Consider the following 27,067-nt stretch of genomic DNA (forward strand, 5'->3'; position numbering starts at 1 on the left):
CTGTAAAACACATTGGTAATGAGCTGTTTGGTTTGTTTCAAAGATTACAGCAAACATGCTGAAGCAAAATACAAAGGTACACATTAAATTGAAAGGAGGAGTTGCAGATATTCAGTTCAGTGCAACAAATGTAGAGCTGCTTAAAGATGACCACAAACAAAAAGTTTAGAACCTCAACTTAGATGTCTCATTGTGACTCTTTTTTTATTTATTTTTTATTTTTATTTTATTTTTTTCCGGAGAGCTCAGTATTGTTCATTCGGTAATTTTATCGATTTGACATGTCATCATCATTGCTCTTTTTTTTTTTTTTTTTTTGTATGTGGGTGAGTATGTCTATGTGCGTGTGTGCGTGCGTGCGTGCGAGTGTGTGTGTATTCATTAGTTCACCTAAAACCTATTAAAAAATCCCATACCGTTCACCTAAGCCGAACACTTCCAGCCAGAGTCGTGAGGCCGTCAGGAAACCCGAGGAAGGACCAAAGAAAGGAAAGTGAAATTCAGCACCGACCAGACACCACCCACCAGGCTACCAACCAGAGTCCTTCACCAACCCCAGAGATATCTAAATTCCAACAAATCAGGGAGACCTCAAGAGACCAAAGGAGAGACTGAGGAAAGGAAGGAAGGACAGACGAAGCAGAGTGAGATCCACAGACACCAGCCTCCACCGATTCAATGACCTGAGGAAGAAGCAGATTGTGTCTGAGTTTCGATAGATGCTGGTGTGGTGGATCTGGCATGCATGAAAATCTCCACCAAAGAGGGGAGCCGTCGACCCCTGCCAGGACAGAACAAGCGCAACACCTCAGGGCCCCCCAGGCCGCGGCAGCGCCAAAGGACGACCCCCGGGCCCCGCAGGGGCCACCGGCCGGAGAGCAAACCCAGGAGCAGGAGCGCCCCCCACCCCAACACGGCCCGCGCCCCCAACCCAACGCAGCAGGACGGGGCACTGCAGGCCCACTAGGCACCCCACCGGTCCACAGCCCCCGCTCCCCCCACGACCCCCTCGCCTCCCATCCACCCCTGCCATCCACCCCAACCCAGCCCCAGCCGCCCCCAGCATCCCCCCCACCCAGCCACCACCATTGAGTCTCATTGTGACTCAATACTGTGGAATGATGACTGATTACAGTAGACGTCCAATTAAATTTTGTATTGCAAAAAAAAAAGTGATTTCAATTTCACTGAGATCCATCCGTAACGTAACGTAATGTTTTTCACACAACAGGCAAGGCAAGGCGGCTTTATTTCATACACAAAGCAACTCAAGGTGCTTTATACAAGCAAAGACACAACACCTACAAGCATAATCAAATAGTAATATAATAAAAACAAAATAAAAAATAAAATAGGTTAGATAGTTTCCCTGAAATTCAATAAGGCTATCTAATCTATTACTTTTTCTTTCTTTTTTCACTGTGTGTATTTAGTAGCTGCAAGTTGTCTGCAAAGGATTTGGACTGAACCAAGCAATCTTGACCTTGTTTGCTTACTCACTAAAACCAGTTTTAGCCCATTGTTATCAAGCATACTATACATACCTATGAATTTATTGTCCCTTGTTCTGTGGGAGGTCTGCAATTGCGTGCATATATAAATAGGCAGCAGTTCAGAGCCAGCTAGCATATGGGGCATCATGGTTTCCACATCAGTGCTCCTGCTGCAGCTGCTCCTGGTCTCATTGGTGTCTGCATCACACTACTATGGAGGACTCAGCAACTTCCGTGGCGAAATGAACTCTGATGGAACATTTACAGTGAGTAATTGAATATAGTTATGTGATCATCAAAGATTATGGCATTTTCCCCCACAGAATGAGACAAATATTCATCATACTTAATTATCATTGTGTGATATTTTGTTGTATTTTATCAATCTTACATGTACTATCCTCTATACTGTACTTACTGTATATTGGTGACGTTTGCCATTTCACCTTATACATCGTCTTTAAACACAATGATAATGACAAACCCTTAATGAAATAATTCAACATGACACTACAGTCATTCCCTGCTATTTGCCGTTGATAGAGACCGGGCAGACCTACAAATAGCAAAAATCTGCCTATAATTGACACTCATTGGAATGTATTGGAAGAAAAAAAATACAGTCATGGGAAACAATTTTTTTTTTCAATTTCTTGTTAATTTTCTGGGTTCATTTTAATGTCTGGGGCCACTAAAAGTGTATCAAGTGACTAACTAAAATAATACTTCAGAAAAGAAAAGATTATTGCCACACAGTAAATTCTGTAGAGTAAATTTGACTCTATTTAGAGTGGGACCAAATAGAATCAGTTTTAGAGTAAAATTTACACTTGGAAGAGAGTAAACTAAATAATAAAAAATAAAGTCACTCAAGGGTTAAGGAACAAACTCACAACCTTCAGCTTGGGTGATAGCCGATCTAGTCCTTGAGTCACGCAGTTCCTATTAGTATATCGGTCCAACTCCAAGACTAAAATCGATTTTTAGGGTCTCAGAGATAAGCAAACAGTACCTAGCTCAGGTGGTAGTTTGTCAGTGTCCCAAGCTGAAGGGCGTGAGTTCATTCATCAACCCTTGAGTGACTTTTTTTTTCAATTCTTTATTTTTTCAATTCTTTATTTTACTCTCTTCTAAGTGTAAATATTAGCCTACTCTAAAACTGAGTCATTTGGTCCCACTCTAAATAGAGTCAAATATAAATGGAGTCAAATGTACTCTACAGAATTTACTGTGCATTACAATGCAATAACTATTTATGGAAGAATTTGCGATTTTGGTTATTTTCAAGAAAACCTCTGGAAATAGTCTCGATCAGCTCTTAAATTCAAGTCATAGGAGTTCCTTAGTTGTATACTAGGCATTTAAAATGAACAGGTATATATCGCTGATAAACATTCAATGGATTTCCATAAAAACCGGGAAGGTGGGTGGCATCGGGAGATGAGAGTGTAAAAATGAAAAAAAACAACCTATACCAACCCCCCCAACCCACCCCCGCACACACACACACACAAATTGAAGGAAAAAAACATGCCCATATGCGAAGCCGTGGGCGACTGTATTCTTAAACTCTGTCATGAAACAAACTGTATCAAATAAATATGCCAACACGATCCCTTAAATAGGATCTTTTTTTTACAGGTCAACATTAGCTTCAAGGCAACCTTTGATGGGTGTTACCACAGTCAATACACGTATTGTAACAATGGCAACTGTGGATATCAGGTGAATAGTCACAAAGTCGTACTTGACAACAGCACCAATTCTCAGAGAAACACCAGGCAATGGTGTGAAGCAGAAACAGTGATGACAAGACGTGTGGCATCTAACAGACCTTTCTCTATGCGGTATGAGTTTGAAATTTGAAATCTGCTAACTTTGTCTTGCATAAAGAAATTGATCATATTATGCCCTGCATATTTAGTAGAGTATCAGTATTTCATGGGTTTTGTTTCCACACCTCCCAGGTCAGCTAGCTGTTGCTGGATTCCAACCAGGCACAACCTCCATAGTTGGAGACTGCTGACCACTGTGGATTTGGGTACAAGATCTGACACCGGAAGGCCAAACAAGTCACCAGTTACTGCCGTGCTTCCTTTTATCCGGTAAACACAAGGAACAAAATGCTCTCATTACTTGAGACAAGGTGGCTGCAAAATAAGTGCCATACTTGTGAAAGCCACATAACTGCTCCTCATCATTGAAAAGCTACATTAACTCATTCAAACCCCAAAACGTATAAATATGATTTTTTAATACTTTGTTCTTCACTCCCATACACGTATTTATACATTTATTTATTTATTGTTTTTTTATGCTAGAGCATACAGAAGGCTTGAATGCAGCTTGTGACATGAAGAGGTTGTTTAAAGCAGTGGTCCTCAACCCTGATCCTCAGGGACCGGTATCCAGCCTGTTTTCCATGTCTCCCACAGCCAACACAGGTGGAGATCGTTATCAGCCTTCTCCAGCGATTGCTGATTAGCTGATGATATGAATCACCTGTGTTGGCTGTGGGAGGCATGGAAAACAGGCTGGATACCGGTCCTCGAGGACCAGGGTTGAGGACCACTCGTTTAAAGCAATGGTGGTTCTTACAAAAATGGCCAGCAGGTGGCAGTAGAGTATAGGAGATCAGCCAGGGCCATGTTGCAACAAGCTCTTTTTGCCACTGTTTTCAACAGGAAGGTTAATAATGATGAAATTTTGCAATATTCTAATGCTAATTGCTGCAAAACGGAAACAGAAATATACAATTTTTCCTGATGAAAGAAGAGAAGGAGTGCTTTAAGCAGTGATTATTAAAATATACATTATGTACATAGTGCAAAATAAAAATGGGCATAAAAACTATTGGGGATACATATGTGTATATACAGGCTATAGCAGTCTGTGACTATTAATAATGACTGGCACTTATATACCATACAAGTAACCAGTGTCTACATTATTGCACTGAAATTATGCATTGACAGTGATTCTGTGGGCCTTGCAAAAACAGTAAAAATCCAGTAAAACAGCTGTGAGCGAAGGGGGTTGCTTCAGTGAAAAAGGTTGCGAGTAAGTGACTTAATACCAACTGTGGTACAGTTTACATTACCTTTCCTGTGAAATGCAATGTGATGAATTATTTATTTGAACCTTACAAGGCAAATTAAGATGTATATTCTATTATTTGTTTCAAAGAATATGATTTGGTTACGAATTCAAAGTAATCCATGCACGGTGCAATAATTTTCAATGTGAAGAAATGACAATGCAAAACAGGAAAATGTCTAGATGTTGTTTTTGCAAGAGTTCCTCAAAACTGCCCGCGGACATACAAGCCAATGGCCTTTGATGCTGATGGAGACCGAGTACGATGCAGATATGGACAAATTCGGAATAAAGAATGCGGCTCGTGCAATCTTCCTGTAGGCTTTTACCTGGATCAGGTTTGTTGAAAATGTGATTATGGCATGAATTAAAAAAATAATAATAATCTTGTTTACTTTAATGAATACATTGTTTTCATAATCCACCAGGACTCTTGCACTTTGCAATACAACTACACCTCATCTGATCACCGTGTTTTTGGATTTGAGATGGTGGTGGAGGACTTTCCACAACAGCCCATCACACTTTCCTACAGCGATGGCTTCCATTCCTCAAGGTCACCTCTGATGGCGAGGAGAAAGAGGCAGGCTCTTACAACCAAATGGTGGCAGCTGACACGTACCAAAAGAGGTGCAACTGCTACAGCCCCTTTGGTTACACCAGCACCCTGGAAAACGCGGAAAGCTACAACAACACACCCGTGGTGGTGGTGGTGGACTCAGCAGCCTGCAACAACACCATACCCCAATACAACCCCTCGTACAACCTCTCGACCTTGGTGGTGGTGGTTGCACAGTACAGGTGCAACAACAACCTCAAGGCAGTGGCATCAAACCACACAGCATTTAAGACCCACTACAAGAAACCCTTACACCACAACTCCACCTCTCAGCAAACTACCCCTGCAATTCTCCTTTCTGGGTGGGTAAGCATGGTCTTATGGTAGTAAGAAAATATATGACATTCGGATACAATCACTTGACTACATAGACATGTGTGTTTTTGATCATTTGATTGCATTGTAGCTATGGCAATGAACATACTGGATAGGAAATGGGCAATATACTGTACTATTTAGCACAATATGCCGAGAAACTGAGCCTTACAATATCTAAATAATCTCTTACTGACTTTCAGTGGATCCCCCTGCTCCATCCTGTCAACAGGGACAATACATACCGAAGTTGTTATATCCAACACCCCAGAATGGACAACGTATTCATGCAGAGGTCAACAAAGAAGTGGAAATCAGAGTCAAAGCGCAAGCTATGCATGCCACGTAAGTCAAAGATTATGTCATGGTGGAAAAAAAGCAAAAAAAGGCAGGTGGACCCAAGTGTAGGGTAGCAGGTGAGGCAAAAACAGGAATGCAGTGTATTCTCAAAAATGTATTTGAAACAAGGCAACAATTTATATACATATAGATATATATATAAACCCAATTCCCCAGAAGTTGGGACACTATACAAACTGTGAATAAAAACGGAGTGCCAAATTTCAATATTTTGTTCGGAATAGAACATAGATGACAGGTCAAAAGTTTAAACTAATTTTTTAAAAGTCATTTTAAGGGAAAAATATGTTGATTCTAAATTTCATGGTGACAACAAATCTCAAAAAAGTTGTGACAGGTAGCAATAAGATGTTGAAAAAGTCAATTGCACAAAAAACAGCTGGAAGACAAGTTACCACTAATGAGTTCCATTGGAAACTTGATTGGAGTATAAAAAGAGCTTCTCGGAGTGGCAGTGTCTCTCAAAATCAAAGATGGGTAGAGAATCACCAATTCCTCCAATGTTGCGCAGAAAGATAGTGGAGAAATATCAGAAAGGTGTTTACCAGCGAAAAATTGCAAAAAGGTAGAAGTAATTATTATCTACAGTGCATAACATCATTCAAAGATTCAGAGAATCTGGAACAATCTCTATGTGTAGCTGAAAAAGCATGATCTTCGGGCCCTTAAACAGCACTGCACTGTAAACAGGAATGCTTATTGTAAGGGAAATCACAGAAAGGGCTCAGCAATACTTCCTGAAAACATTGTGGGTGAACACAATCCACCGTACCAGCCGCCGTTGCCAGATGAAACTCTACAGTACAAAGAAGAAGCCATTTCTAAAGCAGACCAAGAAGCGCAGGCGTTTCTCTGGGCCAGGGGTTCTTTAAAATCTAGTGTGGCAAAGTGGTCAGACGAATCACGATTCGAAGTTCTTTGTGGAAAACTGGGGCACTATATCATACTGACTAGAGAGGACAAGGAAAACCCAAGTTGTTATCAGCACTCATGTTATAAGCCTGCATCTGTGATGGTATAGTGTTGCATGAGTGCTGTGGCATTGGCAGCTTCCGCATCTGGAAAGGCATCGTCAATGCAGAAAGGGGTAATCAGATTGGAGAACAACATATACTCAGGCATCATCACTTTCAGAGAAGATCTTGCATTTCTCAACACGATAATGCCAGACCACATGCAGCACCAATTACAACATCATGGCTGCGTAGGAAAAGGATCCGGGTATTGAAATGGCCAGCCTGCAGTCCACTTCTTTCACTTATAGGGCCCATTTGGCGCATCATAAAGCGGAAGGTGCAACAAAGAAAGCCCAAGACAGTTTAACAGTTAGAGAGACGCGTGTTAGACAAGAATGGGACAGCATTCCTATTTCTAAACTTGAGAAACTTGTCTCCTCGATCCCCAGACATTTGCAGACTGTTGTAAGAAGAAGAGGGGATCCCTCACTGTGGTGAAAATGGCCTTGTCCCAACTTTTATGAGATTTGTTGACACCATGGAATTTAAAATCAACATACTTTTCCCTTAAAATAATACATTTTCTCAGTTTAAACGTTTGACCTGTTCTCTATGTTTTATACAGAATAAAATATTAAAATTTGGCACTTCCACATAATTGCACTCAGTTTTTAGTCACAATTTGTATAGTGTCCCAACTAATGGGGAATTGGGTTTGGGTTTATGTGTGTGTGTGTATGTGTATATATATATATATATATATGCATATATATATACATATATATATATATGCATATATATATACATATATACTGTATATATACATATATATATATATAATATATATATATATATATATATATATATACATATATATATATATATATATATATATACATATATATATATATACATATATATATTATTAAAGGGGTACTCAACCCCCTACCTGCGAGAGCACACAGAAGCTTTGATGCAGCTTCTGACATGAAGAGATTGTTTGATGTGTGTAAAAGTGCAGGTGAATGCAAATGCAACTTAAATGGTGGGCAAGTTCTCAGGGTTGGGTGGGTAACTTTTAAAATGTATTGCGTTACAGTTACAAGTTACCTGCTAAAAAATGTAGTTAGTAATGTAATCCAAGTACCATGATATTAAAGTAATGTAACTTGATTACTTTGGATTACTTTTGGATTATGCCAATACCAAATCTGTTCATGAAGACAAAATAAAAATAAATATCACCACGATAAATATTTCTATAAATAGTATTCACTGAAGTCACAGGATCGCGACCTCACCCCTCATGTTGTGGCAATTTTCCAGTGAAGTCAGCTTTGCTTCTCTTGAGATTACACCGAATGTTCTTTTGTTATTGATGAACGTCACCCCCAGCTTCCTCTAACGTTACTTGTGTAAGCAAGATGTATGCGGAAGATTTAGCTCAACATTCTTTGCATTGAAACGTTTGGTTAGTGGAAAGTGATTATATTACAAACATTTGCAGATACTGCCCAGACTGGTCAACTTGGAAACATATGCTCTTAGGTAGGATGGCTTTCAAAACACGGACATATCGAGTCTTCTGTACTTTCGGATTTTATTAGTTGCTATGTGCATTTTTGTGCATTTGAATTGTGAATTCAAGGTGAACGGGTTAGCTACTAGTCCTAGCATGTTACAACAAAAACAGCAACATTGTTGATTCATCACTTATTTTCGTACACTTTAACATTTTCAACTTTTGGACTGCTGGTAAAGGAAAACAAGAGACCTTAAGGAGGGTATTTGGAGAGATCTCTAAATCGAACATCTTGACCACAAATCCATTTTTAGCCAGAGCTAGCCACGGCTAATGGCTCACATATATCATTGCATTATGGTAAAAGCATTTTTACCATCTTACAATGACACTTACCTTAACCAAAATGGTCAGAACACACTTTGGTAGACTTTGTCGGTTGGAAATCCTTTCGATGTATCTTTGTAATTCAGGACACTTTGTCGTTCCCATTCGACATTCCATGGACACAATGTGAGGCAAATGACGGCATGTGAATACTATCTAGAAGTTTTATTTAATACTGTATCTTTGTCCGCCCAATTTGGCACCAGTGAACGGCACACGTGTGCATCATTGAGAAGCGGTTTGTTAAAATCCAGAATAAATAATCAATGAATGAATCAAAGTAACTTCTATTAAGCAACACAAGCGCTCCTCAGCATTTGGTTGAGTTGTCTCGCTGGCTGTTTGCCCCACAAAAGGCGTGTTGGGTCGATAGGTGAATGCTATGTATACAGTGCGCCCCTGCTAATTGCGGGTGATAGGAACCCAGGCAGCCTACTAATAGCAAAAATCTTTGTAAAATTGACACATTAAAATGTATGAATAGATTAATTGGTTGGTTGATTGATTGTTTGAAGGCCATATGCTGTTTTCGGGAGTTGACCTGTTGGCGGGAGATGGGCCTTTTTTGTTTCGGCTTCAGGGCACCTGTGTTAGCGCCACCCTGCAATCCTACTGAGCCTGGCCAGAGACAACACAGCTGGGCCAGTCGCGGAGCGATGGCTAACCGTGAGGTAGCCGCGTGTAGTAGTCACGGAGTGGGAACCAGAAAGCAAGAGGCGAAAGGGAAAGAAGAAGTAGTGGGGGTGAGTCACAGGTCTTACTATATTGTGATGACCACCTTGTCGTGCCCAGGACAAAGAAATTAAATTCCTTTGTCTGTGATGAGGTTGTAAAAGTTACAACCAGCCAATAATTATTACACATGAAACAATACTAATCCAATCAGTCGCACACAAATAAAATACAAAACTTTAATATCTCACAGATCATGACACCAGGTACATCCCACTGTACACTGCAAGAGTCACACCACTAAACCAATACCATTTAGCAAAGCAATCAATGCAATCTGTGTATACCGGTATATAGATACATTATGTCAAAACGGGGGGCTTTAGGACCCAGATGCGGGAAGGCAGAGCAAGGAGGCAGAGGTGTAGTCCAAAAAATAAAGGGATTTAATTTCTATTGACAAAGAGGGTTCCAAAGTTCAAAAACATAAAACAAAGCATGAACTTGAACTTGAACAAAAGATGGAACAAAAAAACTGACAGCGACAAAACATGAACTTGAACTAGAACTAGAACTAGGGAGGGAACAGAAAACAGGCCGCATGACATGAGGACAAACATACATACCACAATGCACCAACCCAGACAGAGGAGAGACAGCAGACTAAATACACCAACACTAATGACGCAACAAGACACACCTGGACCAGACACAAGTGGCTGAGGGCACTGATTGGACAACACAAGGAAGGGCAGGGTCACAATCAACAAGACAAGGAAAACACACAAGGAAAGCAGAAACTGAACATGACAGAACCAAAACCAAAACATGACAGAACCAAAACATGACACATTATTGTATTCATAATTACCTAACAAAGGAACTGCAATAGAGGTATACTTTTGTACTAAGCACATTTAACAGTGACACAATCTTTTTGTTTTATTTTGTCATGATCCAGGATACACAACATCGTTATGAGTGGGCCAATCAATTCCAATAAGCACAGAACCACACATGATGAGTTTGTCATAAGGTGGATACCCAGGCCTGGAGATGAGGGCAGACATTTTCCACTCTGCTTCGCAGTTGAATCAGTCACATCAAGGTCAGTCTTTCTTTGAAACTTATATGTTAGCAATAATATGAGGAAGCAATTTTTTAACAGCTTCATATATTCTGCTTGTTCATTTCTAGTAATACCACACCATCTCGTCACTATTACTATACTAGTAATCATGGGTAAGTAACTGCGCACACGGGAAATGAAATGCAGTGAAGGGCAATGGCCATGTTGTTGTCACCACTTTAATATTGTAGTGTTAAGAAATTTACATGTCTAAGTTGGCCGAAAGTGAGAAACATACGTCCGTCTGTGCAATACTGTGTATCTAGCTTTTATGCATTTTTATTGTATTCATCGTATTAATTTGTTTACAAATTGTGTGCAGGTACAATCAATTTGTATATCAATCTGAAATGATATGTGTTCTGCTTGAAGTTCAGAAGAAGACAGGTGAGTCAGGAGTTAGTAGTTCATTTTGAAAGCAATGCCAAATAAATTCATTAAGGGAACAAAAAACATGAACGCAGTTTTCAGCTCAAGGTGTAGGAACAAAGTGGTTAAAAACATATCTATTCTTTTCAGTTAACGCTACAGTGATCTGCGGCCAGTCCAGTATGACGGTGTCAGTTGAAAAAGCATCACTCCATTGGATCCATTTGGATCACTTACGTCTCAGTGATCCCAGCAACATTCAGTGCAGTCTCCAAACACACTCCAACAGAACACATGTAGTTGCTGTCGTCCCCCTTAACTCTTGTGGCACTCAGCTGGAGGTAACAGAGTGAAATGTACTATTTAATTTCCTCTTATGTTCCTCTGGTGAACCTTGGCTTTGATTTAAGAACTGTCTGAATCAGTAACATTTTACTCCGCAGGAGGATGATGAGAATCTCATTTTCAAGAATGAAATAACCACTGTGGACGACCCTCGAGACATCATCACCAGGAAACACAGGCTAGAAGTAGGCTTCGACTGCCAGTATGCCAAACGGGGAAATGTTACCCAGAGTTTCATTGGACACAGAAAGACTATCACAGTTTGGGAAAAGGGTTTTGGCACGTTCACCTACCAGTTTGAGTTCTACCCAAACAACCAGTTCCAAACCATGCTTAGTCCAACCTTATACCCGCTGGACTATAAACTTGAAAGCAGGATTTACATGAAGATAGAGGCTTTGTCTTCAATCAACAGCACAGAACTTTTTGTGGAATCGTGCAAAGCTGCTCCATATGACAACCCCAATTATCGGCCAACCTACTCTATCATTGAAAATGGGTAAGCTGACACCTCTTTGGTTGTGTGGGTTACCACTGTGCAATCCAAGCTTTATTTATTTATTGACAACTGTGCTCGAACATAACTGAACTGAAATTACAGACATAATCAATTGGGAATAAATTAGCAATTTTGTGATCTACTGTCCAGTGTAATGCATTCCGGTTACAAGATAATACATGTCCTTCTATGTGCTCTGGTTAGATGTCCAGTGGATCCAACAGTTGAGATCCACTTCCCTGCTGATGAACATGAATTCAGGTTCAGCATAGAGGCCTTCAGCTTCATTGGATTGCATGATCATGTGAGTGTCTTGTCTGTCTGTCTGTCTATCCGCAGTAATACTAATGGAAGGGGATAAGCAGTCTAGCGCAAAGTGCGCATGGGTGGAGTTTTCTTTCTTTTGGCATTTTCATAGACGGGCAGAGTTACAAATGGGAGTTTGCGCCATTGTGGGACTGGCCGCAACTCGACTTGCGCCAGGGGGTATAGAAAACTGCCAGCGAGGTGTACCACAGTCTGCTCAATTCCCAAACAGGGTAAACTAGACTTGACCCACACGAAAATAAAGATGAGCCCATTTTTTTCACTGAGCGCACAAGCGTCCGTCTAAGAAAATAGGGACCTTAGTTTCTCCAGCAACAAACTCATCCATCCATCAATTTTCAATACTGCTCATCTTGTTCAGGGTTGCAAGGTGCTGAAGCCTTCCCTACATGACTTTCTGTATGGTTGCACATACAGAAATGAGAAACCATTTGAACGGACATTCATATTGTCACTGAGTGGGAACTGAACTGATGCTGCCTGCCCCCAACTCAGACAAATTCAGGCTTCACCAATCCTGGTCCTCCAGGGCTGGAGTCCTGCAGGTTTTAGATGTTTCTGTTCTCCAATCAGCTCGTCCGCAAGCTCTACAGATACCTGATAATGATCCTGATCTTTAGAATTAGGTGTGTTGCAGGACGGAAACATCTCCCGCAGGAGTCAGGCCCTTGAGGACCAGGATTGGGGAAACCTGGGCAAATGTATCATTTACACCATCACTGATGTCCAACAAATTCACAAATTATTTATAAATGAAGTGAAATATATAGTATACAACATTTTTGTGTGTTTGCTGTACTAGATGACGTAAAGGTTTGCACGTCACTAAGATATTGTTTCTGGAAAATGTTAATCGCATTTCAAGTGAGGGGTCTGTAACTACTGTCAATCGTTAAACCACAGCTCATTTGTTGATTCATTCAGGTGTACATCAGCTGTTCAGTCATGATGTGTGAGGCAGGGAACCCCCACACCAGGTGCTCACGTGGATGTATAAACGACACATGGTCAGATGGCCACCGTCGTGGAAAGAGAGAGGCTGTCATCCAGAGTGCCAACCATTTTGTTTCTCAAGGACCACTGCGCCTTAAGAGATCAGCAGAGAGTAATGAAGGCGCAGGTAACATGATGTGAAACATGACTTTATTTTTACAACAGCACACCTGCATTCTTCCTCTGTCTAAAAATTGTGTCTCTTTTTCTCTCTAGCAATGAATTTGAATATGAACATCATATTCTCCGCCGGATGTTTTCTCGCAGCTGTTGGCATGATCAGCACTGTTGTCATGTACAAAGCCAAAATGTCACATGCTAAATATCAAAGTTTGCCAACATTTGAAAGCTAAACACTTGCTGGGAGTATATTATGCACACACAAAAAAATCGACATTTTCACATACAACATTTTATTTTGAGCTTGTTTGAAATCACACGTAATTTCGCTATGCAAAATAACAGCTGGGATTCATTTCTAAATTGAAATGGAACGAAATACATAAAAATGATTCAGCTTTAAAATATAATCATACATATTTGTTATTGTTAAGAAAATAAGATTGTTGTGTTGTTATTATGCAATTGGGTGTAGATAATACAATAACCATATTTGCATGCAATTTAGCATTGTGCTTGCTCAAAATACTAATTTTAACTTACCTGTGTGTTCCTTTTTTTTTTGTAATCATTCAACTCAGAAAAGACAATCAACCAGCATTGCAGCTGTTTTAGTTTGTGATGCAAATGAGAGCATAAAATCTGCGATATGATACCACAATGGGAGTGTGAGTCAAGGACAAAATTGTATAATACAGGGAGATGAAATTCTATAAAAACATTCTGTATTTGATGTGACAACCAATAAAAAGACATCATACACTAGCCAGTACAATCCTTGGCTAACTGCTTATTGTGTTGCACAACAGCTTGCCATCATTCTACTGCTTTTGTTCACACATTTCACTGCTTCTTTTTCAGGTGTTTGCGTAGCACGCTTCTGTCACACTTGGTTACACTCAGGGCCGAATCCACTAAAGGTTTGCGTGGCTTTTGCGTAGCGCTAACTGGTATAAATGGAGCAATCCGGGAGCATCTAATCCACAAAGCACTTCTATTTATTCTGAATAACATTATTGATCAGTCACAGGATAATGGGGTGGCCAAGTTCGGTCCTCGAGAGCCACTATCCAGCCTGTTTTCCATGTCTCCCTCCTTCAGTGCAGCTGAATCTAATGATCAGCTCATCACCAAACTTTGCAGAAGCCTGATAACGATCCTGATCATTAATCAGGTGAGTTAGTGGAGAGAGACATGGAAAGCAGGCTGGATAGGGGCTCTCGAGGACTGAACTTGGCCACCTCTCATGTAACTAAACATGACGTAACAAAGTTGGTGACAAAAATAAATATAATAGTAATAGCTGGATGTCGGCCGCCACCCCCCACAGCGCAACAAATTGGATTTGGCGCACGTCGGTCGTCTCGTACACACACACACATACACACACACCCCACATCCCCGAATAGGATTCGTATGTCGTCCGCCGGTAAACACAATTGTTTGATATGATAGTAGAACAACACTTCATTTCCCAGAATACCTTGCTTTATCTAAGTGTTTAAAGTAGCTGTCTAAACATTTGGGACATTTTTCTTGGAGCACTGAGCACACCAGTGAATAAGTCTCATTGTCACTGATATGTGATGTGAGTTTCTCTGAATTGCATTAAATTCCACTTCCTGTAATTCAAAATCAATTAAACATCCCGTGGGGTGGAGTTAATTCAAATTCATTAATTGAATTGAGTTCTGAAATTCTTCATTTTGCACAGCCCTATTTATTGGCTAGTGCCCACGTTATAGCTATGTGATGGCCATTCAGGGTCACCCGGTAAAGGTCAGATAAAAAAAGGCAAATGCGTTCTAAATTTTGTTCTTGTATAAAATGTATTACTAAAAAGGATTTGCAATTGTATTAATGCCATTATGTGGTTGAAATAGAACACCTTAGTTAACAAAATACATGATATACAATCAAACCAAGTTGTAATAATGGATTTTCTTTTGTGACATGGAATAATTGGATTTATTTGTTTGTGATGTAAACACAGAGCTGTGAGGAATGCACTATGATAAATATCCTGTGACCAAAGGTGACTTTAATCTCCATTCCTCTATGCCAGAGGTGGGCAATCTCGGTCCTCGAGGGCCGGAGTCCTGCAGGTTTTGTAGGTTTCTCACTTCCAACACAAGCTGATTCCAATCAACAGGATCGTTATCAGGCTTATGCAGAGCTTGCTGATGAGCTGATCATATATCAGCTGTGTTGGAGAAGGGCAACACGCAAAACCTGCAGGACTGCGGCCCTCGATGCCCACCTCTGCTCTATGCTATACTGTGTTGTAGGAGAGTACTGCAATAGAAGACCTGAAATCTACTCAATTATCTTTGTGATATATTGAATGTGTGGAGCTAAATTTCAACCCATACCGTACAGTTGTGGTCCGACACATTCGTAAATTTTCAATACTGCGTATCCTCATTAGGGTCGCAGGTGAACTGGAGCCAATCCCAGCCGACTTCAGGCGAGTGGCTGGGTACACCCTGGACTGCTTGCCAGCCAATTGCAGGGTAAAATATAGATAAACAACCTTTCAACTCACAGTCACACCTAAGGACAATTTGGTCGTCAATGAAGTTTTGGGGATATGAAGAAACTAAAACACCCGGAGAAAACGCAGCAAAGCAACGTACATTCAACACAGCAAGACCAGAGACCAGATTCAAAGCCTTGACCTCAGTTAAGTTGCATTTTGTTTGCTCACATTTTACCAGTACAGTATGGAACAATTACTCTACATATCAACATTAGATTAATAGCCATGCTATATGTTGTTAGTGGTAGCCTATATGTGACAAAATGGTAAACATGCTGCAAATTTTAAAATCCAAATAGCACCGGAACTCCTCTCAAAATATAAATGCAATTAATTTGCCTGCTACTTTGGTGAGAAAGTACAATCCATCAGCTCAAACATTGTCATAAAGCAGAAAAGTTACAAAAAGATGCAGCACTTAAAATCACCCTGGAATAATTCAATTATCATGACAGAATTTGTTTCAATGAATCAATAAACTATGACGGATTTGATTTAGCAGTTGAAACCATCTACTAGCTGTCTTGACTCATTATATCTCACTTTTTTGAAACTATTGGAAAATCTGTTCACACTGATTTACAGCAAATAATCAACTGCTCACTTCAGTCAGGCGAGTTTCTGAAGACATTTAACATTTTCTATGCATATTTTTACTGTTTATGAATCTACTTATAGTATATAGATGCCATATAACTGATAATGTTTGTGTGAAATATATTGGACATATAACTGTAGTGTAATGAATAACACTTTTCACTCCCTTCCAGCTGGTGAGATAGGAATGCACATGGGAGGCATGTTCTCAAGTTGATAACACTGTGGGTCTGAGGGAGTCTAGGTCGCATACCTGTCTAGTCATATATTTCCGGCTTTGGACGAAACTGGAGTAAACATGTCAATAAATCACTTGTCTGTCTATTATAATTGCTAACCCTTTGTCCAGCCTCAGAGGAGGAGTATGCTTTTTTCCTCTATAAAGCGACTGTGTGTTTTTCATATGGACACACTCGAGGCTTAACATCACCTTTGAATGTAAGCATGTCTTGTGTCTTTTAGGAGCTCCTAAAATAAATCTTTTGCAAAAGAAGCTTCTTCATCAGATCTCATTTTTCAATTATTTTTGAACACGCAAAGATTACACTTAATATAGTAATCAAATAATACCTTCATTTCCTAAACAATTTTTTCCTGGATTGGAAATGACACAGGTTTCTCACAGAAGATAATAGGATGTTGTACAAGAGGCATCACTGTGTTTTTGTTTTTTTTCTCAGCTCTTATTTGGATTTGAACAAAAAGTGGTCTGTCCAAAATTATTCATACACTTCTCAAAAATCACTAGAAAAGTCTTTATTGGCTATTGCAGCGAATAAAACACATCCTATAGTTGTTGATCATCTTTTTGCATGTCTCGGCTGATATTTTTGCCCATTCATCTTTAGCGATGAGCTCCATCTTTTTTACGTTGGAGGTTCCCTCCACAGGTTTTTGTGTATCAGGCATATAACTTGAACAACAGCGCCCTCTCCTGTTTAATTAGTGTAATGTTGTAAAGGGCGTCTGATACTCTCTTTACAATTAAAAAAACAACTAATAAATACAAAGGCAGTTGATTAGATATCTCAACCAAATTTGTTTTATTGTAATCAGTGTTTTTATTCACATTTAAATTTTGTTTCAGATACTGTGTTGATGGATGGGAAATCCGACACAGGACTTGGCAAGAAATCAAGTACCGTCTTGATGCACTTTGTGCAAATAATGGTGCCATATAAGAGGTCTATTTAATGAAGTTTAAAAATAATAATAATAATAAAATAAAAACTTTAACAAACATTCCTAATAAATAGTTAAAGGATCTCAACAACTGCCTTTGTAATAAATTGTTTTAATTGTAAAGAGACACCCATTCAATGTTTTTGGCCTTTTTCTTTAGGCCTCTAAAATCATCTCTTAATTAATCTCTCTTACTGCCATTAAGTATATAGATCTAAAAATCATTAACTATTTTGAAATGTTATTTTAATTCAAAACATGGCTTGTTGTTTTTTTGTTTTTTTTAACCAAACAGACATATTTTGTCTTTTTTACTAAACATACTAAACATCCTGAAATTAGCATTTGGCCCTGAATCTGCCAAAAGTAAGGATGGATCTTGCATGAACAGTGTGTGCCTTCACGCTATATAAATAAAGATGACTTGACTTGACTGCTTATGATATATGGACAGTCCACATAACCTGTACATTTAAGCACTTAAATTCAACAAGGCCAAACACTGGCTGTCCCTTTGAATCATACACAACACCATCGGAAAAGAAAGAACAAAATGAAAATCAAACTACAACTGACACAAATCTGGGTTCCTACCCAAGTCTGGAGATGTATGGAATTTGATTTATTACATTTAACAGGTCTGGAATAATTCTGCACGTCGTTGAGCATTTATCCCGACGTAAATAGACACATAACTCGTTATGGCTAGATGTAAATTCTCCCATAGAGTAAGAATAACACATCTATTTACTCAAATGTAATTTTATTATTATTATTATTTTGTTTCACAGAGAAGTCTGGAATTTAGGGTCAGGAAAAAGTTGGGCATTTTGAAATCTCAAACGCACAGGAACACTAGTTAACACTTAACAAGAGTTCCCTCAACTCAATTGTGCAAACAAATCAGTCTGCTGTTTCCATCACAGATAAACCATCTTATCTGCTGAGCTTGCTGCTATAAGGCCATGTTTACAAAAGTGGAAGGCTAAGATGATGTGCTAGAAGTGTGTAAATCTACCTGGCAGTGGGATAATACAATTACAAACCTTCCACAAGTCATCTTTCATGTGGCCGGGTTGAAAGGACCACCATGTTATTTACTGGTCCTGGGATTATACACTGCAGTGAAAGAAGACAAATATTGAATTAAAAAGGTAAACACAAATCTGTAGGTAAACTTTAACAGAACAATTACCATGCTTGGTTTATGCCACCGCTGCTCCGTCTCGGTGCAGCTGTGAACTGGAGGAACAGTGGTGAGGTCCATTGTCACATAAATTGACGCCCACAGAATTGTACCAGTTACAAACAGACATGGCAGCTTTTGACAACAACAAAGTGGGAATCCCTAAGCACGTGTTAGAACAGTTTAAAATGTACTTTCAGGACTTATACTGATTCCTAAAATCCCAATGTGCTGCACATTTGTGTTCCTCACTACGTAACATACCAAAATCATACTGTATATACACATCATCTGTTGTATAGTCACAGCACTTCACAAAAAGTACCAAATAATTGTGCACAATTTTGAGAGATTTTTTTTTTTTTAAGCAATCTTGTCAGTTTACAATAAACAGGAGGAAACAAGTACACTTTCATAACATGGAAGTTTTAGGAGAAAGAACGTTGACAAGAATGAGCGACTGCCATGGCCCACCTGTTTTCTGGGTTTGGGCATGTGATGCTCACAAGCTGAACCCTAGGCAGTGTGATGTCATTTTCAGTCGACGGCAAAAGGTAACATGGTACCCCCACTCGTGGATTTTTCAACTTAATTCATATTTCAATGACATATTAATCAGAATTTCCCCCTTTTTTTCATTTCATTTAATTTATTTCAGGCAACAACTTGCAATTGAACACAGGAGAAAAAATTCTTACTGTAGCTTCATAATATGAGCAGGAAAAAATAGAGAAATAGAGAAAAAAAATACTTGACTTGACTTCCTCTTTAAGTAATGACTTGAATGGGAGTATGTATGTATGTGTATTTATGTATGTTTGTATATATGTATGTATGTATGTATGTATGTATGTATATATATATATATATATGATAACGTGAAGATGTAATAAAGTGGGAGAGTCAACGTTGGAATAATCTGCTGTAATTAAAAACACGGTATTTAAAGTATAATTGTAGTATTAAATAAAAATATGAATATACTTCAATAGATAGAACAGTTAGTAACCTCAGCTATCGTAAACATCGGATATGAATGGGGGTAATACTGCCTCGATTTCCCACAAGATGGCGTAATTGTTTTGTCGGCAATTCAACCAAGAATGTAGGTCACATATACAAATGCAGTTTCTTGAGGACAGTTCTATACTGGACAGTATTTGTAACATTAATAATCCCTCGAATTTTTGTGCAGTTGAAATTGATCTAATTGATTACAATAGATGCATTTTAATTATAGCTATACAAGAGTGCAAAAAAAAATCAAAACAAAAGAATGGTGGAATAAAAATTATACACTTTGGGACATTATATTTTTAGGCTCGTTTATACAGTTACATTTCACTAATAGGTTTTACATTAGCTTTACATTGCCGATCATTTCACAAATACTGTAATTAATAATGCCGACCAAGCTGTAGCTACTTCTCCAATAATCAAGGTGTGGGTTTCTCGTACCGTGGACACCACGTAAATATTTTTATATACGCATGTCACATTTTTTGTTGTTGTCAGTTTTTATCCAGTGAGTTGCTGTCATAAAGCAGAGAGTGGCAGCTTTTCCCCTCCTCTCCAGTTGCCAAGCCGGGAAGGGCTCCCCTGCCGTGGACTACCAGACTGAGGCTAATGAAAGAGCTCGCGACCGAAAGCCCACCATTGGCTGTCCAGACTGCCCAAGCTGGCAGGCAGTGGCGTCAGGGAAGAACTGGACTGACAGACGCTAACGTGGAAATACCAAAAAAGAAAGGATATAACATTGTGAACTCGAACAATGGGATTTTTATACGACTTGTGGATTTCCCTGCTTGACGAAAACTGACTTTCAACGTTGTCTGGAAGTTTCAGAGTTGATCCCGATGTGGTGACGCTACTGCTCTGAGTCGACGGGAAGCTAATGCTAGCCGACGCGCTAATGTTACTCGAGCGATTAATCGTTTTAGTGTATTTTATCGTCTTATTTCAGCATTACGAAACCATATCGACACTTTAGACGATGTCGGGCACATAGACTCGAGATATGTTGGCATTTGATCAACTTTTAGGTAACACGGCGTCGTTATCTTGGCGAAGTTAGTCTTTCAAACTAGCGAACGTTAGCCACCTAGCAGGCTAGTAGCTAACGTTGGCTCCAAACTGATTTAAAGCCAAAGAATTTAGCTTTAAATTAAGCCAAGGCTAGTAAGCGCATAGCGGTTTCCACGTCACCTTACTTGCTGTATCGTTTTCTGTCTTCTTGTTTGAAATTGTTACATCCACCCGGAAGAGCTTTACTTTTTAAAGTCGTTGTTCGATTGAAACGTAAAGAAAGCACTTCTAGATATGCAACCACCGAATCAATCAGCAGTTTACTTGCCTAACGCTAGCTAGCTCTGACTGAGTTAGCCGTTCTTGCCCCTTACTCAATGGGCTTGATTTGAGGCCTTGTCTACAGTGGAAAACATATCCAAAGCCTTAATACACAATATCCCAGCGTCTGAGTGGATTTTATATTTTAATGTCTGGATATTTGATAGTCCTCCTCACGATCTGATAGGAGTACCTGGACCTCGTTTACCTTCCAGTTGGAAATATTGTTGATTACAAGGTAACTACTAACACAACAGTAGTTAGGTTCTATCATAAATACCCATTTACAATTAAGGTGTGAGTGTGCTAAGTGTTTTGTACAGTGTTATATGTGCAGACGTCCAGCTTCTATACATGTATTGTAGACTTAATGAATTGTTAATGGAGTTTTACCAAGAAAAATGCCATTACCAAAGTGGACTAAAAGTTAACAGTCAACAAATGTGTTACTGGGTTCTTGTTTTTTTATTTTATTTTTTCATAATTCAATCATTGAATATAGTAGGTAGTCCAGAAGCTAGGTCTAGTACAGAGAGATGATATTGAGCAAGAATAAAATTCAAGTATTGTTCTTTTTATTTTAACTTTATCTTTTGGGATACATGGGATGTCCATAACGTATTTACATTTTGCACCCACCATTTGTCACTACACATAGGCTTACCTCAACCATCTCATGAACTCATAACCTGTTCCACACAGACACCCTGCGATTTTTGCTACACGGTCTGGCATTTATTTGCCTTTTACACAAAACCCAGCAAAGCGGAATGTTGTCACAACTGTGTTCGCTTTCTCACAGCAACATGGCATCCCGCAAAAAGCTTCTGGGTGACATTAAATAAATAAATAAAATAGAGCACAACAGGGTGAGAGAACTGAGTTTCCGTCAAACTTGACACCGCTCTAGTCTTTCCCTTTCCTGCCTCTATTACAGCTCTAGTCTAGCTTTTACATTACGGGTAATAGCCAACGTTACCACTTTTTCTGGGTCTCTGTCCTGTATAAAACTCAGTGACACGGAATGGTGGGATGCAGACAACTCGGTCATGGTTTGCATTTGGAGGTAGTATCAGAGCCACAGCAAAGAGAACCCTGCAAGTGTATAAGGCATATTTGGTTGGTGGTATTTAAACAGAACAGTGACAAGGAAAAAAGTGGAAAATGGTGTTTGATTAATTTGACCTGGAATATATATATATATATATATATATATATATATATATATATATATATATATATATATATATATATATTGCTCAGAGCAAATTAGGCTTGGTTTAACGAAATACATGTGATTTGTGTGTGTGTGTGTCTCCCCCCCGCCCCCTTTAGTTGAAGGCTAGTGAGGACTGAAGGCATTATGTTAGGTTGACTTGTAAGAATCATCCAGCTGTTTAACGACACTTATCAGAAGATGCAGTTAAACAACCAATAGTTCATGAAAGGTAAATGCTGTTGGCATTTTTTGTGTGGCCATTTTGCTTGTTTTTCCTGCATCCACTAACTTATTCCTGGTTCGAATTGTTCCCTTATTGGAATGCAAAATCCAATTCACATGATTCCAAGCTGTTGTCTAGCAATCTGTCTGAAGGACCTAAATCTCCAGATGTTGAGGCTGATTGTTATTCTCTAGAACTTCCTTTTACTCCATTGTCATGGCAACCTTTCCCATAAACGTTTAAATATGCAGCTTGCTTACTGTCCTATGGTTGAACAGGGACCAGAGTTATTTTGTGAACAGAACCAAAGGATTGTTTTTGCTGAGCAAGTGTATTGCCGCAACATTTGTAAGATGTTTCAGCTGATTTGTTTGATCAATAGGCTATTGCAATAGTTATGTTTTGTTGACTATAGAGTGTGTTGATTATGTCACGCAGCAAATGCATTTTAAACCTTTTAAATGTTGGCCTTTTCAAATCTGTCCAGAGTATTTGGAACATAAACACTTATCAGCAACGTCATGCATTTACTTAATATTAAAACTGAAAACATTTAATAACTTGCACGCAAAATATAAAGCCTATAGTGAAAGTAATTGTAGTCAGTCATTAGACTCTTGTTTTGCCTGTAAAAGCCAGCATTATTTCTTTGTCATGCTTTCATATTGTTTTGATTATTTTCCAGCCAATGTCCTAATGTCTTTTCCAATCCGCAATTACAGATGATGTGTGAAGTGATGCCCACCATCAGTGAGACAGAAGGACCTAATGGAGGTGGCACAGGTCGTCGAGGGTCCGGCTCCCCACTACAGTCCGACTCTGAAGGTCATTTTGAATCGCTGATGGTGTCCATGTTGGAGGAGAGGGATCGTCTTCTTGAGACTCTGAGAGAGACTCAAGAAAATCTGAGCCTGGCTCAGGGGAAACTGCATGAGGTTGGCCATGAAAGGGACTCTCTCCAGAGACAACTCAACAGTGCTTTACCACAGGTAAAAGTGAACATGGACACAGTCTAAATTTTATCCAGGCTTCAATCGTTTTCTTGCTGATGATGAATTACCAAGCACACCATTCTCTAACTATATTGAAGCTGCTGAAACAGAAAATTTGATTTTGAATCGCTACTGCCAAAAATTTAACTACACACCCCCTTCTTCACGTACACAATGCTCAACTGATGTCACATCCGCAGACAGAGGGCGGAACATTTGAACCCAAATCCAGTATGAAAACTATTGGCCAGAGGCTTGCAGCAGTACCCATTGTGAACAGCTAACGTTAGCCTGGTGCTAAGCCAGGGGGAGTGAGAGAGGGAGAGCACCGTTTTGTGACCTGAGCTGTTCCTTGCTCCAGGTTTTCCTGATATGAAAGAAAGACACCAAGATAAATAATTTAAAAACTTTTTCCCACCTCTAATGTAACCTTTTACGGTTTTACCTATACCAAAACTTGGGGTGCACCGCTTGGATGTTTTTCTTTGCAAGATAATGCTCCTGTCTCGCCACTATCCAACATAGCTCAGACATACAGTGTGAATAAGACAGGAGATTGTTGTTACATGTACAAACAGCCAGTAGTTGCCAGAAATTTCTTCAGCTCCTTCGATGTTGCTGTTGGCCTCTTGGAAGCCAGTCTGACCAGTTTTCTTCTCTTCTTTACATCAGTTTTGGAGGAAAAGTCTAGTTATATGCAATGTGAACACAGTCATGTCCCCATTTATAAAGAGGGTTGTGCACATATGCTCACGTTATTTCAGTTTACTTGTGTTTTCACTCTCATAATCAATTTTTTTTTTAATAGTTGTACAGTTTATAAGTCATATTAATTGTTGAAAACATTTTGAATAATCTATCTTGGCCACATTTTTTGAAAGTACACAAACTTGGCATTTGAACAGGGGCATCTAGCCTTTCTATATATATTGTGTAATAGAGATCTACAACACTGTAGCACAAGAGCCTGTAAGCATAGATTTCATGTTATTTTTCTTTGGACCAAACTAGTTTAGATTCCATCAACAGTACCTCTCTTGGTTGCAGCCAAATATTATGTATTTTGGTAAAAGTGCTTCAAGGTGATCCGATTCCAAACATCCACCCATTACCTTAAAAGTGCATTTTGGAATTTGCCACTTTCTTTTCTTTCTTTTTTTTACTCTTGACTGCAGGGACCAAAACCTGTGTTGCGCGACCAAGTGAAGAAGTTGGTAGCACCAGTGCTAGCAGTGCCAAAATTAGTATAGAGCCCTGTGTGACTGCCACTTCTGGCTTAAAGCTTAATACAGCCTTGCATGCATGGTGCTCATGCGAGTTTGTGCATTTGAGTAAACTCTTAAAAAAAATCTGTTTTCTTGGAGTCTTAGCTGGAGTTTGAGCTGTGCTCGAAGCTGGCCTCTTGTATTGTTTAGTTTTTTTCCCCAGTTTTCATCCAAGTTGTGTCCGTGGGGACAAGCATGATGTCATCATCCACCGCTCCACCCCTCTTCAATCCCAGTGTGGATTGTTTGCCACGAACACTCCACACCGAAGGGACGATACAAGATGATACGCGCAGTCACAGTTAAAAAGTCAGGGCTCTTTGTACTCATTTGGGCAGTTATGGAGCATGCATTATGTAGGGGGAAAAAAAAGCTTTAATGGATTGCTGTTTAGCTGGAGCCTCTCACATCTTAATGTTAGGTGAGAGGCATTGTACACCATGCACTGGTCGCCAGCCAAGCGCAGGGTCTAATTCTTAACAAGCAAAATAATTCTTAAACATCAATTAATTGATTATGACACTGGTTCTCAACCCCACTCCTCGAGTACCCGTATTTTCCCTGTTTTCCAGGTCTCCCTCAGCAAACACAGCTGAGGTTTCATGCAGAGCTTGCTGATTATTATTTGAAACACCTGTATTGGCTGTGGGAGAGATGGAAAACAGACTGGATAGGGGTATTCTGTGCTTTTTGTTCAGATTAACAATGCTAAAAAAAAAAATACATATGGTACTGGCAACCCTAATTTTGGAAAAGGTTAAAAAATTAGATGTGCAGGTCTTCAGAGAGCTAACAAAGTAACATTCTTTGATTTTGTTGTTAGTATTGTCCTTTGTCACCTCGAGTAGAATTTTTGTAAGAGCCCCGTATATAGCATGTTAACTGAACATGTTGATTCGCTACCGTGAAAGTTGTGAAATTGCTTCACATGAATAATGTATTTTAGTTGAAGGAAAAACAAAACTTTGACTACAAAATTGAATGGTAATGGCTATGGGCTGTAGCTTTAATATAAGGATGGATGTTCAATGTCTTGATGTTCCTGTGTAGTTGTATCAGGTGTCTCTTATTGGAGTAGTGTTACAAGTAGGCGTACATGATCACATGATCAGGCTTGACACTCAATACAGAGACCAATGTATTGTCCATCTGTTTGATGCATTAATGAGTTGTGTTTTGAGCCCCTACAGTCATTCAAAAGAAAGATCAATTGTCAGCACTGATGTCCGATGATTGTAAAAACTTTTGAATACAACACATTATTTACTATAAATAATTACTACAAATCATCCTACGGTATTATTCACGGATTCATAAAAAATGAGAGAGAAAAAAAAATCACCATTTATAGACATTTTCTGCTACCTAGATGTTGTAGAAAAATACACTTTTATTCCAAAATGATTTTTAACGTTCCCAACGTGACAGATGTATGTAATACCTTGTTTGTGTAGGGTAGGGCTGGGTGATATGGATCAAAAGTCATATTCCGGTATATTTTGGTTTAATATCGATATTTATTTTTATTTATTTTTTTACAAAGCAAATCTTCTGTCGCGCTCTGCTCAGCCATTGTTGACAAGTGCAATTTTTTCTATAATTTTTTTTAAAATCTGAACACTCAATTATTTGATGGAATTTTGACGACAAGAAAAACTTGTTTGTGACCATAAAAACTATTTGTGAACGCCGGGCGAACATCTTTGCATGTTTGAACGAACCTTCACGAAAAAACATTGTCTACGTGCGCACAACCCTCGCAAGCCTTCACTGCTCAGTAAGATACAGGCTTAATCTGGTTGGCATGGCCATTTCAACACACTCAAAATTTAGAAACTCTGGTAATAATTTTTTTTTTGGGGGGGGGGGGGTGTCAGGAAAAATTGCCTTTTGGGGGCAACATTTTTGAGTGCTAGAAAATGGAAAATATGTTTAAAAAAAATTAGATGACGTTAGCAGTATAACTTGATTATCCATCCATCCATTTTCTTGGCCGCTTTTCCTCACAAGGGTCGCGGGGGTGCTGGAGCCTATCCCAGCTGGCTTCGGGCAGTAGGCGGGGTACACCCTGAACTGGTTGCCAGCCAATCGCAGGGCACACAGAGACGAACAACCATACTCGCAATCACACCTATGGACAATTTGGAGTGTTCAATTAACCTGCCATGCATGTTTTTGGAATGTGGGAGGAAACCGGAGTACCCGGTGAAAACCCACGCAAGCACGGGGAGAACATGCAAACTCCACCCAGGAAGGCCGAAGCCCGGACTCGATCTCACGTCCTCTGCACTGGGAGGCGGACGTGCTAACCAGTCA

At 39.4% G+C, this 27,067-nt stretch overlaps 2 protein-coding genes across 9 annotated transcripts in view; both read left to right on the top strand.

Moving 5' to 3' along the window:
- Window positions 1-1,620: 1,620 nt before the first annotated feature.
- LOC144050305 (uncharacterized) lies at window positions 1,621-13,977 on the top strand. Its single transcript, XM_077563437.1, has 14 exons — window positions 1,621-1,759; window positions 3,135-3,340; window positions 3,461-3,598; window positions 4,789-4,927; window positions 5,018-5,510; window positions 5,727-5,868; window positions 10,382-10,528; window positions 10,618-10,662; window positions 10,872-10,936; window positions 11,069-11,259; window positions 11,362-11,762; window positions 11,967-12,066; window positions 13,014-13,209; window positions 13,299-13,977. Exons 1-14 carry the CDS (start codon window positions 1,640-1,642, stop codon window positions 13,433-13,435), a joined length of 2,520 nt encoding a protein of 839 aa, XP_077419563.1. The 5' UTR covers window positions 1,621-1,639; the 3' UTR covers window positions 13,436-13,977.
- Window positions 13,978-20,361: 6,384 nt separating this feature from the next.
- Window positions 20,362-27,067, top strand: part of ppfia1 (PTPRF interacting protein alpha 1) — a 60,704-nt gene continuing 53,998 nt past the window's right edge. For 3 of the 8 annotated variants that reach the window (XM_077563428.1, XM_077563432.1, XM_077563434.1), the window contains exons 1-2: window positions 20,362-21,290; window positions 23,217-23,483. In XM_077563428.1, coding sequence (XP_077419554.1) covers window positions 23,217-23,483 — 267 coding nt within the window. In that variant the 5' untranslated portion in view covers window positions 20,362-21,290. The remainder of the gene's footprint in view (window positions 21,291-23,216; window positions 23,484-27,067) is intronic. The other 5 variants (XM_077563430.1, XM_077563435.1, XM_077563433.1 and 2 more) reach the window with 3 other exon arrangements.

Source organism: Vanacampus margaritifer, chromosome 4, assembly GCF_051991255.1.
Source record: "Vanacampus margaritifer isolate UIUO_Vmar chromosome 4, RoL_Vmar_1.0, whole genome shotgun sequence".
Classification (NCBI taxonomy): domain Eukaryota; kingdom Metazoa; phylum Chordata; class Actinopteri; order Syngnathiformes; family Syngnathidae; genus Vanacampus; species Vanacampus margaritifer.

Bases quoted from the DNA above. Each gene is read 5' to 3' on its own strand.
- LOC144050305 (XM_077563437.1), top strand. From the start codon at position 1,640: ATGGTTTCCACATCAGTGCTCCTGCTGCAGCTGCTCCTGGTCTCATTG. The intron at 5,511-5,726 runs GTGGGTAAGCAT...ACTGACTTTCAG, and splicing joins CCTGCAATTCTCCTTTCTGG to TGGATCCCCCTGCTCCATCC. The intron at 10,937-11,068 runs GTGAGTCAGGAG...TATTCTTTTCAG, and splicing joins TGAAGTTCAGAAGAAGACAG to TTAACGCTACAGTGATCTGC.